The following is a 15,080-nucleotide window of genomic DNA, read 5'->3' on the forward strand; positions in this document are numbered from 1 at the left end:
TTGTTGTTGCACGAATTGTGTAAAGAATGGAGAAAAATATATATATATATTTTCGAACAAATAGCTACCAGAGGCAGGTTATCTCTGGTAGCTCTGCTCTGGCATGTTGTCTCTGGTAGCTCTGCCTTTGGGCATGTTGTCTCTGGCATGCTGGCTCTGGTAGCTCTAGCTCTGGTTAGCTCTGCTCTGGTTAGTTCTGGTTAGCTCTGGTAGCTCTGGCTCTGGCATCTCTGCTCTGGTTAGCTCTGGCTCTGTCAGTTCTGCTCTAGTTAGCTCTGCTCTGACAGGTAGCTCTGGACCTTCTTTCTCAGAGCGGACTTCTTCTTCGTCGCTATGCTCTGGACTTTTCCCTCTGCCTATTTCTCACAGCTTCCAAGCAAAGCCACGTGTCCTGATCTTAGGACCTTGCATATTTCACCCCTCATCAGTGATAGATTGCATTTCCTTCTTCTGTTGTTTACATTTTAAAAACAGAATATGCTATTGTGTACCAACTGTTCGACGAAATGCCTAAATGAAATTCGAATATTCTATTGTCTACCAACTATGGTGCACGTGTTGGGATATGTTAATTGTACTAGATGTTTGAAAAATTCATAGCTGCTCTGCTCTGGCCTCCCGATCTGCTCTGCTCTGGTCTATGATCTGACCTTCCGAGCTGCTTTGCTCTGGTGTCTATTCTAACCTTCCGAGCTACAGATCTACTCTGGCCTTCCGATCTGCTCTGCTCTAGTCTCTGCTCTGACCTTGAAAATAACCTATTACATATTAAATTTTATTTAGGGTTAATTATGCGAAAAATCATGAACTTTGGTCGGATTTCCAAGTTTTCCATGAACTTTTGTTTTTATCAAATTTTCCCTGAACTTAACCAACTGATCAATTTTCTCATGGTTTTGAGAAAACCCCAAATAGAGTGCTGACATGGCACTCTTTAAGTTATCTCAAAATTGACGTGGCATCGCCGGCGGGAACAAGAGACGACGATGTTTAATAACACCTAAAACTACGTTTTATTCACCAGAGCTGAATAAACTCGACAGAGCCGACGTTTATTCACCAGAGCTGGAATACACTCGCCAGAGTAGATTTCCATCGCCAGAGCTGACAATACAGCCAAAGTAGATTTCCATCGCCAGAGCTGAAAAACCACCAGATCTTACAAGACCGATAGAGCTCTGGCGGTCTTGCGAGTGTTATCAGCTCTGGCATGGAGTGCAATATCAGCTCTGGCAATGAAGCGACGTCGTTTGACTTGAATTCCATTCAAAACGACGTCTTTCAACACACTCTTATAAAACGGTGTCGTTTCTATTAATGCCACGTAGGCGCCAACTCAGACCGGAGCATCACCGGAGGTAAAAAACCATGGAAAAATTGATCAGTTGGTTAAGTTAAAGGAAAATTTGATAATAAAAATAAGTTCATGGAAAACTTGAAAATCCGACCAAAGTTCATGATTTTTCGAGTAATTAACCCTTTTGTTTAACATAATATTTTCATTTAATCTGCAATTTAGTATAATTTTTAATAGAATCATTAATTTTTTATGATCTTGTGTGTAAAGCTTCTTATCACAATAATTTGTTAGAGTAATTCTATATTTTATTTCTAGCATTTTCTATTGTAGACTGGAGATGTTGCTAAAAGAATATTCATAGGCTTTTTCTAATAAATTTGGACTTATAATATTGCACAAATCTTGAAAGAAATTACCTGCTAAAATCATGGAAAAAGATAAAATAGCCAAAGGTACATAAAATTTACAATATTCGAACAAGTTCTGATCTTTTTCTTCACCCCAACTTCCTAAATTCAAGAAATAATTTTATTGCAAAAGTGGTTCGGAAAATAAATTAAAAATGAGTTATTGACATACTAAAAGGTGTCGCTCATAGAATAGATCTGTTTTAGCACTACCCAAATAGATTATCTTGTGGACTCGTCTCTGTCCTTCGCCAACTGAGTGCTCCGACCTTCCGAGCTGCTCAGATCTGGTCTGCTCTGACTTTCCGAGCTGCTCTGCTCTGTTATCTGCTCTAACCTTCTGATCTGCTCTGCTCTGGTCTCTGCTCTGATCTTCCGAACTGCTCTGCTCTGGTCCCTGCTCTGACCTTCCGAGCTGCTCTGTTCTGGTCTCTACTCTGACCTTCCGAGCTGCTCTGCTATGGTATCTACTCTGACCTCCCGAGCTGCTCTGCTCCGGTCTCTGCTCTGGCCTTCCGAGCTACTCTACTCTGGTCTCTGCTATGACCTTCCGAGCTGCTATGCTCTGCTATCTACTCTGACCTTCCGATCTGCTCTGCTCCGATCTCTGCTCTGACCTTCCGAGCTGCTCTGGTCTCTGCTCTGACCTCCGAGCGGCTCTACTCTGCTATAACCCATTACATATTAAATTTTGTTTAACATGATATTTTCATTTAATCTGCAATTTAGTATAATTTTTAATAGAATCATTAATTTTTTAAGATCTTGTGTGTAAAGCTTCATATCACAATAATTTGTTGGAGTAATTCTATATTTTATTTCTAGCATTTTCTATTGTAGACTGGAGATGTTGCTAAAAGAATATTCATAGGCTTTTTCAAATAAATTTGAACTTATAATATTGCATAAATCTTGAAAGAAATTACCTGCTAAAATCATGGAAAAAGAGAAAATAGCCAAAGGTATATAAAATTTACAATATTCGAACAAGTTCTGATCTTTTTCTTCACCCCAACTTGCTAAATTCAAGAAATAATTTTATTGCAAAAGTAGTTCGGAAAAGAAATTAAAAAGGAGTTATTGACATACTAAAAAGTGTATGGAATGTCCGCAAGCTCCACCGAATGACAGTATAAAAAGTCGTCTCAGGAATGCAGAGGGTCCAAGCATGCGGTTTATGAATAAGGGCGCCGTTCTAGACACGCCGTCGCCGGTGGAGTTCTTGAATAAAGTGCACAATGCTCAGTCTGGAGGAGCGATTATGCAAAATTTTGTGGTTCACTCTTCTTCTTCAGACGCAGCTCGAGCTATGTCGGCTGTGGTTTCTAAAAAATGGGGAGATATGCTGGATGACGAAGAATCTTTTGACGAGGACGATCTTATGTTCTCTTAGTCTTGCTTGGTTTGCAGGTTCTTGTGTCCCTCCATTCTGGTCTGCTCTGGATCTTCTGAGCTGATGCTGGTCTGCGTTGGATCTGCCGAGCTGATGCTGGTATGCTCTGGCTCTGGGGAACTGGTGTTGGCTGCTATGGTGTTTGTCTACTCTGGTGTTGTCTGCTCTGTCTCTGCAGCTCTGGTTCTGCTGCTCTCCTTTGCGTAGCCTTGGCCGGAAGGGTGGCTTGCTCTTCCTTGCGTTGTTTTGGTTGCTGCTTTCCCTTTGCGTTGTTTGCTCCCTTATTGCGAGGGTTTAGTTGTTTTTTTTTTTCATTTTTTTGGGCTTTCTTTTTTTAGGCTCAACTCCTTGTTTGCGCCTGTGCTTTCAAGGTTTTTTCCAAACTTCTTTTGTCAATAAAATTTCCATTTCATAGTGGGAAAATTTCGTATAGCCTATTTGAATAAATATGCACGGCCCAAACGTTAGGCCCAATCTGAAAAATTGAATTAATATCAATTAACTCAGCCCAACCCGGTACTTTAGGTCATCAAGGTCCATCGACCGAATCCCAGAGAGGACAATGACTTGGGGAAGAAGAAAAGAAATAAGGTCAGTGATACGATCCCACGGATATCGGAACGACTAGGGTTTATGGGGACGTGGCAGCAAAACCCTAGCCGTCGAGCCATCACGGTATAAATATGCACGAACTAGGTCATTTGACCCACACGATCATTCGCACTCCAACACGTCCTCTCCACCTTCTCTCCTGCTCGCACTATTCTGCCTCCACGCTCTCAGCCTTAGGTTTTCCGGTGATCAGATCAACCGAGACGACCCAACGGCCCTCGCTCATTGCTCAATTGCCTTCAACTCCGTCGACCAGATCGACCCGATTTACTCTTTCATTTACTTTCAATTACTTTCAGTACGATTTTTATTAATATTGTTTACTGACTTGAGCGTCGGAGGCCCTTCCATCGACACCCCCACCGGTGCTCCAAGAAGGGCTCTAACGTTGTTCGTGTTTCAGGTTGCTAGTGCCCATCGTACCGGATGACCCCGATGTCCTTATCCGTAATTGTTGGATCCATCCCCAACAATTTGGCGCCCACCGTGGGGCCCTAGCAATCAAGCATTCCCGACGAACATTGATTGAGCTCTACCATGAGTACCCCAAACGACACACGCGACATAACCGATGCTCCCTCACAAACCGAGTTGTTAGCCCAAGTGGAGATAGACGTCAAGCTCAATGCCCTGATGGACCAGATGGCCCAGGAAATGGAGAGTCGATTGTTGTTGGAAAAATAAAACCAAGAGCTACTAGCCCGACTGAACGCTCTCACTCAGATCCAAACGCCTCCGCTAATTCAAACGCAACGCCATGATCGATTCCGGGTTTCTGTTAACCCCATGATGGATATTGAGGACATCCCGCTTACACCTAATGGAACTGAGATCAACCCAGATGACCCTTCATCCTCGGTAAGAAACAATAGATCGGAGGTTATTCATCCTAACACGGGCAATCTTCATGTGAATGCAGGTGAAACCCACATTTTGGACCAAACACCCGGGACAACCAGAGCAACCGGGACAAACCTAATGGGAGCCCTCACTCAAGTCAACCTGACGACTGGGGGAGTGGACCATTATACCCCGATAGGCCGGACCGATACCACCCAAGGGTATGTTGTGCCAACGGGACCACACGAAGGTGACCCAACGGGACAACTAGATGGAGCAAGGCGAACAGGTCCACTTGGTCATAATGGCAGCATCCAAGATCAACCAGTTCAGGTCGATCAGGGACGACAGGGCATGCCCAACACCATCTAGAACTTAGACCCCGCCTTGGCTAGAAGATTGGCGGATATGGAGGCCATCATCCAACGAATACCAGGAGTCCCGACCCCAATCAAGAAAAGTGCAGAGAGTTGTTATGTTGACTCGCCCTTTGTGGACAAAATAGCTTTGGTGGAAATGCTGAGGAAGTTCAACTTCCCCCACATGAAGATGTTTGATGGCGCGTCCGACCCAGACGACCATATCGTCCAATATCGACAAAGGATGTTCACCGTGGCCATCCCTCGTGACATGAGGGAGGCGTGCATGTGTAAGGGGTTCGGTTCTAGTCTAATAGGATCGGCCCTCCAGTGGTATACGAATCTCCCAAATAACTCTATTAGCTCTTTTGCCCAACTAACTGATGTTTTTGTCCAACAGTATGCAAGTAGCAGGAAATTGGAGAAGATTTCGGAGCACTTGTACGCCATTGTCCAAAGACATGGAGAACACCTTCGAGACTACATTGGACGTTTCAACAAGGAGAAGGTGTCAATCACCAACTGTAGCGAGCAAACCGCTGTCACCGCTTTTCGCAAGGGTCTATTGCCCGGCTCGGATCTTTATAAAACTCTCACCAAGTAGCCGTGCAAGACCATGGAGGACGTGTTTATTCAGGCTTGGGCACAGATTAAGTGGAAGGAGGACCAATACAATATGCAGAGGGTCTTCCCACCCAGTAGATCCGAAAGAGACCACCGGGTGGATAGGAGGTCAGGTCGTGATAGACGTGCTGAACCATACCCACCTTATCGACAAAGTAGAGGAAGGGATGAGTACGATAGGGCACCCGACACACGCCCCCGCGAGAAAGCAAAGATTTCAGAGTACGCCCTATCCATCTCCCCCTCCGAAGCAGTTGAAGCACTAAGGAACCTGGGCAACAAGGTTAAATGGCCAGAGAGGATGAGGGCCCCAGCCGACCAGAGGGACAGGTCCAAGTGGTGTGAGTTCCATGCAGACCATGGGCATCGGACAGAGGATTGCATCGCCCTCAGATTGGAAGTGGCCCACCTACTAAAACAAGGCCACCTCATCGATTACCTAACCGAGAAGGGCAAGCAGACCCTACAACAAGGAAGGGATAGACATGATGACCATAGAGAAGCTACACCGCCAATCCCACCATCTCATGAAAGAACCGTGAATGTGATATCTGGTGGCTCCGAAGTAAGTGGGGTCACCCACTCCGCAGCAAAGAAGCATACTCGACAGGCTATGTCTAACAAGGCAGAAACCAACATGCCCTGCCAGACCGCTTCAACCCTTCCGACCCAAACAATCAATTTTCATACAACTGAATCAGACAAGCTTCTTCACCCTCATCATGATGCTTTAGTTATTTCAATTTTTATTGCAAATTGTTTGACCAAGCGTGTTCTAATCGATAATGGTAGTTCTGCCAATATCTTGTTTTTTGATGCTTTCAGGGAGATGGGACTGAACGAGTCCAAAATAATAAAAAAATCTGCGGTGCTCATAGGCTTCAGTGGTGAGACCAAGACCACGATGGGAGAGATTGACCTTTCTGTCTATGCTGAAGGGGTGAATCAATCAACCAAGTTCTTAGTGATCAACGCCCCTTCCGCATTCAACGTCATTTTGGGACGACCATGGATCCATGATATGGAAGCAGTGCCATCTACTTACCACCAAGTCATCCGGTTCCCAACTAAATGGGGCATCAAGGAGATCAGGGGCGAGCAAAAAGATTCAAGGGCATGCTACCAAACGACCATGAAGGCAAAGCAAATCGCTCAATAGCAATTACAGCAAAATGGCTCGACCCACCCAAAGATGGATCAACCACCCCCATCATATCAACCTGCACGAACAGATGAGCCCGAAGGCAGGACGCAGCCCAACGGCCCGCCCCAAAGTCATCCAAGCAGCAGAGCTGTTATAGAAGATCAATCTGATCGACCCGCTCGACCAAAACGACCACGTAGTTTGATCGAGGAAGAAGCTATAGAGATAGATGAAGTCCAAATCCACATGGACCACCCAGACCACAAAGTTCGGATTGGAGCACAACTTGACCCGGACGCCCGAGAGAAGCTTATCAATTTCTTATCTAAACACTACGATTGTTTTGCTTGGTCCCATGCAGACATGACGGGCATTGACCCAAATGTTATTGTTCACAGGCTACAGGTTGATCCAGGCTATCCACCAAGAAAGCAAAGACGAAGAAAATTTGCTCCTGAAAGAAATCAAATCATCAACGAAGAGGTTCAAAGGCTCTTGACGAACAGATTGATCCGAGAGGTCCATTACCCCGAATGGCTCGCTAATGTGATAGTAGTAAAGAAAAAGAATGACAAGTGGAGGGTCTGCATCGACTTTACAGACCTCAACAAGGCATGCCCGAAGGACTCATTTCTGTTGCCCCACATCGACATATTGGTGGACGCAACCGCCGGCCATGAGCTCCTGAGCTTCATGGATGCTTACTCAGGGTATCACCAGATACGAATGCACCCTGATGACGAGGAAAAGACAGCCTTCATGACCAACATGGGCCTTTATTGCTACATCTTTATGCCATTCGGGTTGAAAAATGCAGGGGCAACATATCAACGCTTGGTCAACAAAATGTTTGCGAACCAGATAGGACAGACGATGGAGGTCTACATCGACGACATGCTTGTCAAATCAATTCAAGCAAAGGACCACATCGACCATCTCAACCAAACCTTCAAGATTCTCAGGGAGTATAATATGAAACTTAACCCTGCTAAATGTTCTTTTGGTGTCAATGCAGGAAAATTTTTAGGTTATATGGTCACCCAAAGGGGCATAGTGGCCAGCCCGGCCCAAATCGACTCCATCATGAAGATTCAATCCCCAACATGCGTCAAGGACGTATAAAAATTAACAGGGAGGATAGCCGCGTTGGGCTGATTCATCTCAAAATCCTCAGAGCGGTGTCATCCATTCTTCAACACTCTTAGGAAATCAAAAACCTTTGAGTGGATAGAGGAGTGTGAGGAGGCATTACAACAACTCAAGCAATACCTGACCAACCCGCCCCTTCTGGCCAAACCAAAAGACCATGAAGTCCTATTGGTTTATTTGGTCGTGTCCGAGACTGCTGTCAGTGCCGTGTTGGTCAGGGAGGACGAAGGGAGGCAAGCACCGATATACTATGTGAGCAAGTCCCTCCTAGATGCGGAGACCCGATACAGCCAACTTGAGAAGCTAGCTCTCGCATTGGTCCACACAGCAAGAAAACTTCGACCCTACTTCCAATGTCACCCGATCTCAGTGGTGACCACATACCCCCTCAAAGCCATACTCCACAAGCCGGAGCTATCGGGTCGATTGACCAAATGGGCAATAGAACTAAGCGAATACGTTATTACCTTCAAGCCCCGAATAGCCCTCAAGTCTCAGGTACTAGCAGATTTCATTGTTGATTTCACTCCTAACCTTACCATGCAGGCCGACAAGGAACTATGTTGCATGACCGAAGAACCCGATCAAACGGGGATTTGGAAACTTTATGTTGACGGGTCCAGCAATATGAGGGGAAGTGGACTTGGCTTGGTCCTTATTTCACCTCAGAGCGACATGGTCGAACAATCAATTCGGTGTCAATTCAAGGCAACCAACAACGAGGCGGAGTATGAGGCAATGGTGGCTGGACTTGAATTGGCCAAGGAGATGGGGGTCAAACGAATCAATGTCTTCAGCGACTCCCAACTTGTGGTAAATCAAATGCAAGGATCCTACCAAGCCAAAGATGCCAAAATGATAGCCTATCTGGGCAAAACAAAAGAGTTACAATTGAGCTTTGAGGAGTTCACCTTGAGCCAAGTTCCACGAGGGGACAATAGCCATGCCGATGCATTGGCTAACTTAGGGTCATCCATCTAGACCACACAACCAAAGGTCATTCAGATAACCTGCCTCCAATGGCCAGCGACCGAAAAAGATAAGGAGGAACAAGTCCATGAAGTGTCAGCCGAACCAACCTGGATGCCCCCATAATGGATTACTTAGCACAAGACACACTCCCAGATAACAGAAATGAAGCCCGCCGACTCAAAGCCCAAGCAGCCCGATTCTCCATTATTCGAGGTAAATTGTATAAGCGCTCTTACAATGGTCCATACTTGAGATGTATTAACCATGCAGAGGCAAGATATGTCCTTTCCGAGCTGCATGAGGGGAAATGCGGCAACCATTCGGGTGGAAGAAGCCTCGCCCATCGAGCCCTGACTAGTGGGTATTACTGGCCCACCATGAAAGCCGATTCAGCAGACTACGTCAAGAGATGCGATAAGTGCCAACGATTTGCCCAAGTCTCCCACTTACCCCCAGAGCCACTAAAAGCTATCACTTCTCAATGGCCCTTCATGAAATGGGGGATGGACATCGTAGGCAAACTACCTGTTGCCCCTGGGCAAAAAGTCTACATGTTAGCCGTGACGGACTACTTCACCAAGTGGATCGAGGCAGATTCTTTTCACCAGGTTAGGGATAAAGAGGTAAAAGGTTTTATCTGGAAGAATGTTATATGCAGGTATGGGGTGCCCAAGGAGATCGTCACGGACAACGGGTCCCAATTTATAAGCGCAGACTTTCAAGATTTTTGCAGGTTTTGGAACATCAAGCTAAGCTTCTCAACGCCAAGATACCCCCAAGCCAACGGGCAAGTTGAATCATCCAACAAGACCATCATGAACACACTCAAGAAACGATTGGAGAAGGCGAAGGGGAAATGGGCGGATGAAGTACCCGGCGTCCTATGGTCTTACCGGACAACCACAAGAACCTCGACGGGAGAAACCCCCTTCTCCCTCACTTATGGAATGGAAGCAGTCATCCCCACAGAGAGCGACGTGCATACCGCTAGGTATGAGTTTACCATAGACCACGACAACCATGAAGCCATGTGCCACGAGCTCGACTTGCTCGACGAGAAGAGGAATAAGGCAAACATAAGAATAGCTTCATATCAACAAAGTATTGCTCAACACTACAACAAAAACACTCGCACATGAACCTTCAAATCGGGCGATTTGGTACTTCGCAAGGTATTCCGGAATACCAAGGAGGCAGGGGCTGGCAAGCTAGCCCCGAATTGGGAAGGACCCTACTTGGTCACCAAGGTGATCGGAGATGGAGCCTATAGGCTACAAGCATCAGACGGGCGTGAAATCAACAACAGTTGGAACGCCCTACATCTCAAGCAGTACCACGCTTGACCCTAAACTCTACAAATTTCACTTTATTTCAATAAGGTCTTCCGAGACCCATATCATCTACTACAATTACTGACCTTTCTATGCAGGTCAGAACTACATTCGGGCTTGATCCCTCTTAAGGGTATGTAGGCAGCTCTAAGGAGCGCAGCCCCTCCCACCCCTTCAACCAACCATTTCTCACTTAACCAAGGAAAGAGTTTGAGCACACATCACGTGGGTTTCAACCCTTAGGAAATCTTAGATCACATACCTAGTGAACTTTACGCCAAACCATTGAAAATATGATCTTTCAATTCATAAACTTCAGACATATATCGGATAAAGCATCAAAGAGTGAACCCCCTGATCGGGCCGGATATACCGGAAAATGATATGTCCTACAAATACCAAGTCCAAGTCTAGCCAAAAGAGACTAGACTCAAACTAGGGGAGAAAAGTAAATAATGTCAAGTTCGAAGATCCTAATTACTATTACATAACCAAATAGAAAGTGTTTGAAGAAGTTTCAACTACAAATAAGTCTAGTCATCGCCCCCGTCGCCCTCGCCGTCAGTAGTGGCATCAACCACTCCCACTCCTTCAGCCCTGTCACGTAGCACATCCTCCATCTCACGTATGCCCTTCTCTACGTCCCAGGAACCCGCATTCCCTTCCTTGAACTCCTTCATCATCTCACCACGGGTAAGAATGACCGTCTCAAGATGGCTAAACTGAAGTTCCTCCTCTCGGACCTTCAAAGTCGCCTCCAATTGCCCTATCTGAGACTGAAGGGTAGAAATCAGGTGACTCTTCAAGGATAGCTCATCCCTCAGCTCCTTCTCTGCCGTTTCATAACGACCCTTCACTTCCTCGAGTTCCTTCCGAAGGGCGTCTTGCTCTCTCAGAGCCACCTTGAGCTGGTCAGCCGTCTCTACCAGCTGTTCCTTCATGAACAGAGTATACTGATAGCCCTACATCAAACAAGCAACAAAAGAGTTCGATTATACCAAATATGAATCGTGCAAAGATAGTTATAAATATGCATATGAAAGTCAACCCTAACCATACCTGAAACGCAAGACGGGCGGCAGTGCTGGCAGAATCAACCACTCCAACCTTCAACATCCTAGTGCGGTCGTCCTCTAGCAACAGACGCTCAAAATGATCCGCACACGAATCATAGTCGGTCTGGGCTGAAGTCCCACTAGGAAGTGTGAGATGGATAGAGCCATCGGAGTAGTCCAGGACCTCAAAAGGCGTTGCTTTCTTCTTCCTCTTTGACCGCCCTGACGGTTCGACTACTTGGACATCGGACTCACTAACGGGCTCACTACCCGAACCACCCTTCTTGCCCTTGCCGGATGCTTTCTTCTTCTCCCGCAGCTTCAAGTAAGTTTCATAGCTATCCTTTTCCGGAAGAAGATTCATCTTGGGGTGTGACATCACGTAGTCTGCATAAGCCCGTTCATCCAAGGTCAAGTCGTGTAGAGCCGGGTGAAAACTGCAGCTGTGCCCTAAAATCTCCGAGGCCCAAATAGACAAGATAAGCTCGGAGTGAGCACTAGTTGAAGGAAAAATAATACCTTCTGGACCAGGAGGGACGAAACTCCACAAAGTGGTCTGTCTTAAACTCTCTTCTCCCAAGAGAACACTCCAATGCCTCTCGTCGCTAGGAAATGTGGTGAAACGTGCTCTTCTCCTCTCCAAATTCCTATTACTTACCGGCCAAGGAACGTTGAGACGTCCTACAAAACAAACCAACAAAGAAAAAATTTCAAGTTAGAAGAAATTTAACCCATAATGACCCGATCAACCCAAAAATACTCACGGGCATTACAACAAGCTGATGGAATGTCATAGCCCGTCAGGTCGCCAAGGGCAACATAGTTCATAAAAAAATATTTTTGTTTCCAGGCCAAACCAGAATCCGCAACACCACAAACCAATTCGGGAAGCTTTTTTCCCCGTGACAACTGGTACCGCCCTCTCTCCACGCTATTTTCTTGAACCGTGTAAGTAGTCAACACATCTTCAAGATCGACCTCGAAGCCCTTCAGCTCTCCAAAAGCTTGCATGCCCATCAACACTCGCCAGACATTAGGCATGAGTTGACCCGGCGAGATATGATGATAATGCAAGAACTCTAGGACCAAGCGGGGAAGAGGAAGTCGTAGACCCTCTTTGAAAGTCTTCTCATACATACACACCCAACCCACGACACTATGATCCGCCCTAAGGACCGTACCAGGTGCGTGAAGGCTAACCCATTTAGGTATGTTGTATAATATTCGAAGGTTATACATTGGTTTATGTTGGTGAATTTTGATGGATGATTCTTACCCAACAAAAATGTCTCATTAACCCTAACCCCATAAAGCCCGTCAGCACTATTAATCCCTAAGCCCATCTCTTGAGATGAGTTACCCGAGTTACCTCGCCAAACCCCAATCTCCACTCCAGTAGGAACTTCTAACACGCTATCCTCATCCTCATCAATCGAACGTCGAGTCCTACTGGACGACCCGATTGATCCTTCTCGTGCACGTGACATAATAATCAAAGTCCCTAAAGTAGCAAGGATGAAGGCCATGTGAGCACAAGGACCGCCCCAACCCAATCAAGTAGTGTTAAGAATAATAAGAATGCATTCCTACAAGGGCGATTCACTCAAATAAATAGGTACGACTCCATTACCCAACAACATCTTTAATTTTATAAGAGCATGCTTGACCTTTACACTACCATGAATATTGTGATATTAATGACCGTGTCGCCCAAATGAGATTTAGCTTCTACTTTTTATATTTGAAAGTCATCAACCAAATTACCCCCATCGGGGCTTATCACTCGTTATCATACATTTAAAGTGTTGGCTATATTATCCCTTTGCCCTTATTTTAGGTTGTATATGCTAAGCAGGTAGATCATATTGCCCCTATTGACCCCATGGGGCTAAGTCCTAATTTATTATGCATAAGGGTATCGCCCCCATCGCCCTGTTGGGCCCGATTCCTAAGTTTTTATATGAAAATTATTGTCCCTATTGATCCAATGGGGCCAAGTTTCTATTTATTACAGATAAGGGTATCGCCCCCATCGCCCTGTTGGGCCCGATTCCTAAATTTTTATGTGAAAATTATTGTCCCTATTGATCCAATGGGGCCAAATTTTAATTTATTTACACACAAGGGTTATCACCCTCATCACCCTGTTGCGCCCGATCCATAAATTTTACACATGAAAACTATCGCCCCTATTGACCCTAAAGGGCTAAGTCCATATTTATTATAAGCAAGAGCTATCGCCCCTATCGCCCCGATGGGCCCAAGTCTAAAATTCTCGCGCATAAGATTATCGCCCCTATCGCCCCTAATGGGCTCCATAGTTCAAACACTTAGATAAATTTAGCATGCTCCAACAAACAGTAAATATGCAAGTATTTACAACAAGCTTGGATCAAAATCAAGAAACGACAAACGGATAATCGACTAAAGCTCAAAGCAAAAAACGACAAAAATCTCCACTATCATGCTTGGAAAGTTCAAAGAAAGTGAAAAAGAAACCAACCTCTCACTAACTCCTCCAAATTCTTCTCTCTAGAGCACACTCCTTCACTTCAAATTCTCAAAGACTTCCAAATGCCAAGTAACTTTGTGTAGGAGAAATAAGGGATATGTCCCTATACTTATACAAAAATTCCCGTACTTGATTTTTTCCCAATTTCCAGCTGTCTATTTATTTAATAATATCGAATCTTGTACATAAAACTCTTGACTACCCTATTAGCTCCATCGCCACTGCCTAGTTCTAATTTTATAACCCACTTTCATATGTAAAAGCTTTAATGCCCATATCATCCCATAGGTCCTTGACTACCTAAAAGTGAAACAATGCAGTAAAGTTACATACCCTTTACACCCTTGACACCCTTACCTGCTAACTTTATTCACAGTCCATCACCAAGGCAAAATATCACCCTTGTCAACCCCATCAACCTGTTGTATCAAGATCCCCACTTTCAAGCATTGATCCTATCACCCATGCATCTCAACCCATGACTCCAATAAAACACAGCCTCTTTTCGTTTATTCTTAAGATCAATGGAAAACAAAAATCAACATCATGAACAATCATATCCTCAAACATTCATTTGCATTCCAGCAAAATTTTATTCCAAATCCAATGAACAGTTATCTATATTCATTATCAAGAATTGGAAGATAGAGAAATTACACAAAATCTGCTACAAAAAAAAAAAAACAAAAAAAACTTTCGAGCTCTCGCACGAAAGCACCGCTGCCGCCATTCTTCCTAACCTTGGCGGACGCCGCCATCTGGGCTACTGCCATCTCCGTCTCCCACACATGGCGGCGGCGTCTGAAAGAGACCCGCCGATCTAGAGCAAAAAATGGCGAGAACCGCCACGAAAGAACACGCCGCCGCTAAAGCAGGGTTTCAGCCTCCCGCGAATCACCACCGCCACCTCTGGAAAAGCGGTGAGGCCGACGTCGTCTCAGAGTCGATACCACCTCGGCGCGCCCCGCCTAGATCTGTCACCAATCGGATTTGAAGACTACAGGGCACGGTGACAAAAATCGAGGCCACCTCGGCGTGGGTTGCCTCTACAAAAACTGTGCGCCGCCGACTATAAACAAATACGGTGGCAGGTCACCACCGCTTCCTTCTGAAGCCACCATGAACCGCCGTCGCCCCTTAGTTTTGTAAGGCTACATTGCCTCTAAAAGAGATCCGTCGGTCCAGAGCACGAGGCGTCGAGAAACTCCGCGAGAAACCTCGCTTCCTTTCACGGCCGTCGGAGCAACCAACGCGGCAGTCGCCGCCCTGAGACGCTCCACCTCGTCTTCTCATTTTTCTTTTTCTCCCACAAAGCGGCGCCTTAGGTTCTGAGAAACCCTAGCGCCCCATTTGGCTATCGCCTATCAGCCTATTACTCTTGG

At 45.6% G+C, this 15,080-nt stretch overlaps 2 protein-coding genes across 2 annotated transcripts; one reads left to right on the forward strand and one right to left on the reverse strand.

Moving 5' to 3' along the window:
* The first annotated feature begins 5,527 nt into the window (after nt 1-5,527).
* Nucleotides 5,528-6,694, forward strand: LOC130998661 (uncharacterized). Its single transcript, XM_057924075.1, has one exon. It carries the CDS (start codon nt 5,528-5,530, stop codon nt 6,692-6,694), a length of 1,167 nt encoding a protein of 388 aa, XP_057780058.1.
* Nucleotides 6,695-10,453: 3,759 nt separating this feature from the next.
* On the reverse strand, nt 10,454-14,561 carry LOC130999045 (uncharacterized). The gene is made up of 3 exons (XM_057924516.1): nt 14,439-14,561; nt 11,191-11,867; nt 10,454-11,093 (listed from the first exon to the last, which is right to left on the reverse strand). The coding sequence occupies exons 2-3, from the start codon at nt 11,563-11,565 to the stop codon at nt 10,665-10,667; spliced, it is 804 nt and encodes a 267-aa protein (XP_057780499.1). The 5' UTR covers nt 11,566-11,867; nt 14,439-14,561; the 3' UTR covers nt 10,454-10,664.
* Nucleotides 14,562-15,080: the final 519 nt, after the last annotated feature.

Source organism: Salvia miltiorrhiza, chromosome 8, assembly GCF_028751815.1.
Source record: "Salvia miltiorrhiza cultivar Shanhuang (shh) chromosome 8, IMPLAD_Smil_shh, whole genome shotgun sequence".
Lineage (NCBI taxonomy): Eukaryota > Viridiplantae > Streptophyta > Magnoliopsida > Lamiales > Lamiaceae > Salvia > Salvia miltiorrhiza.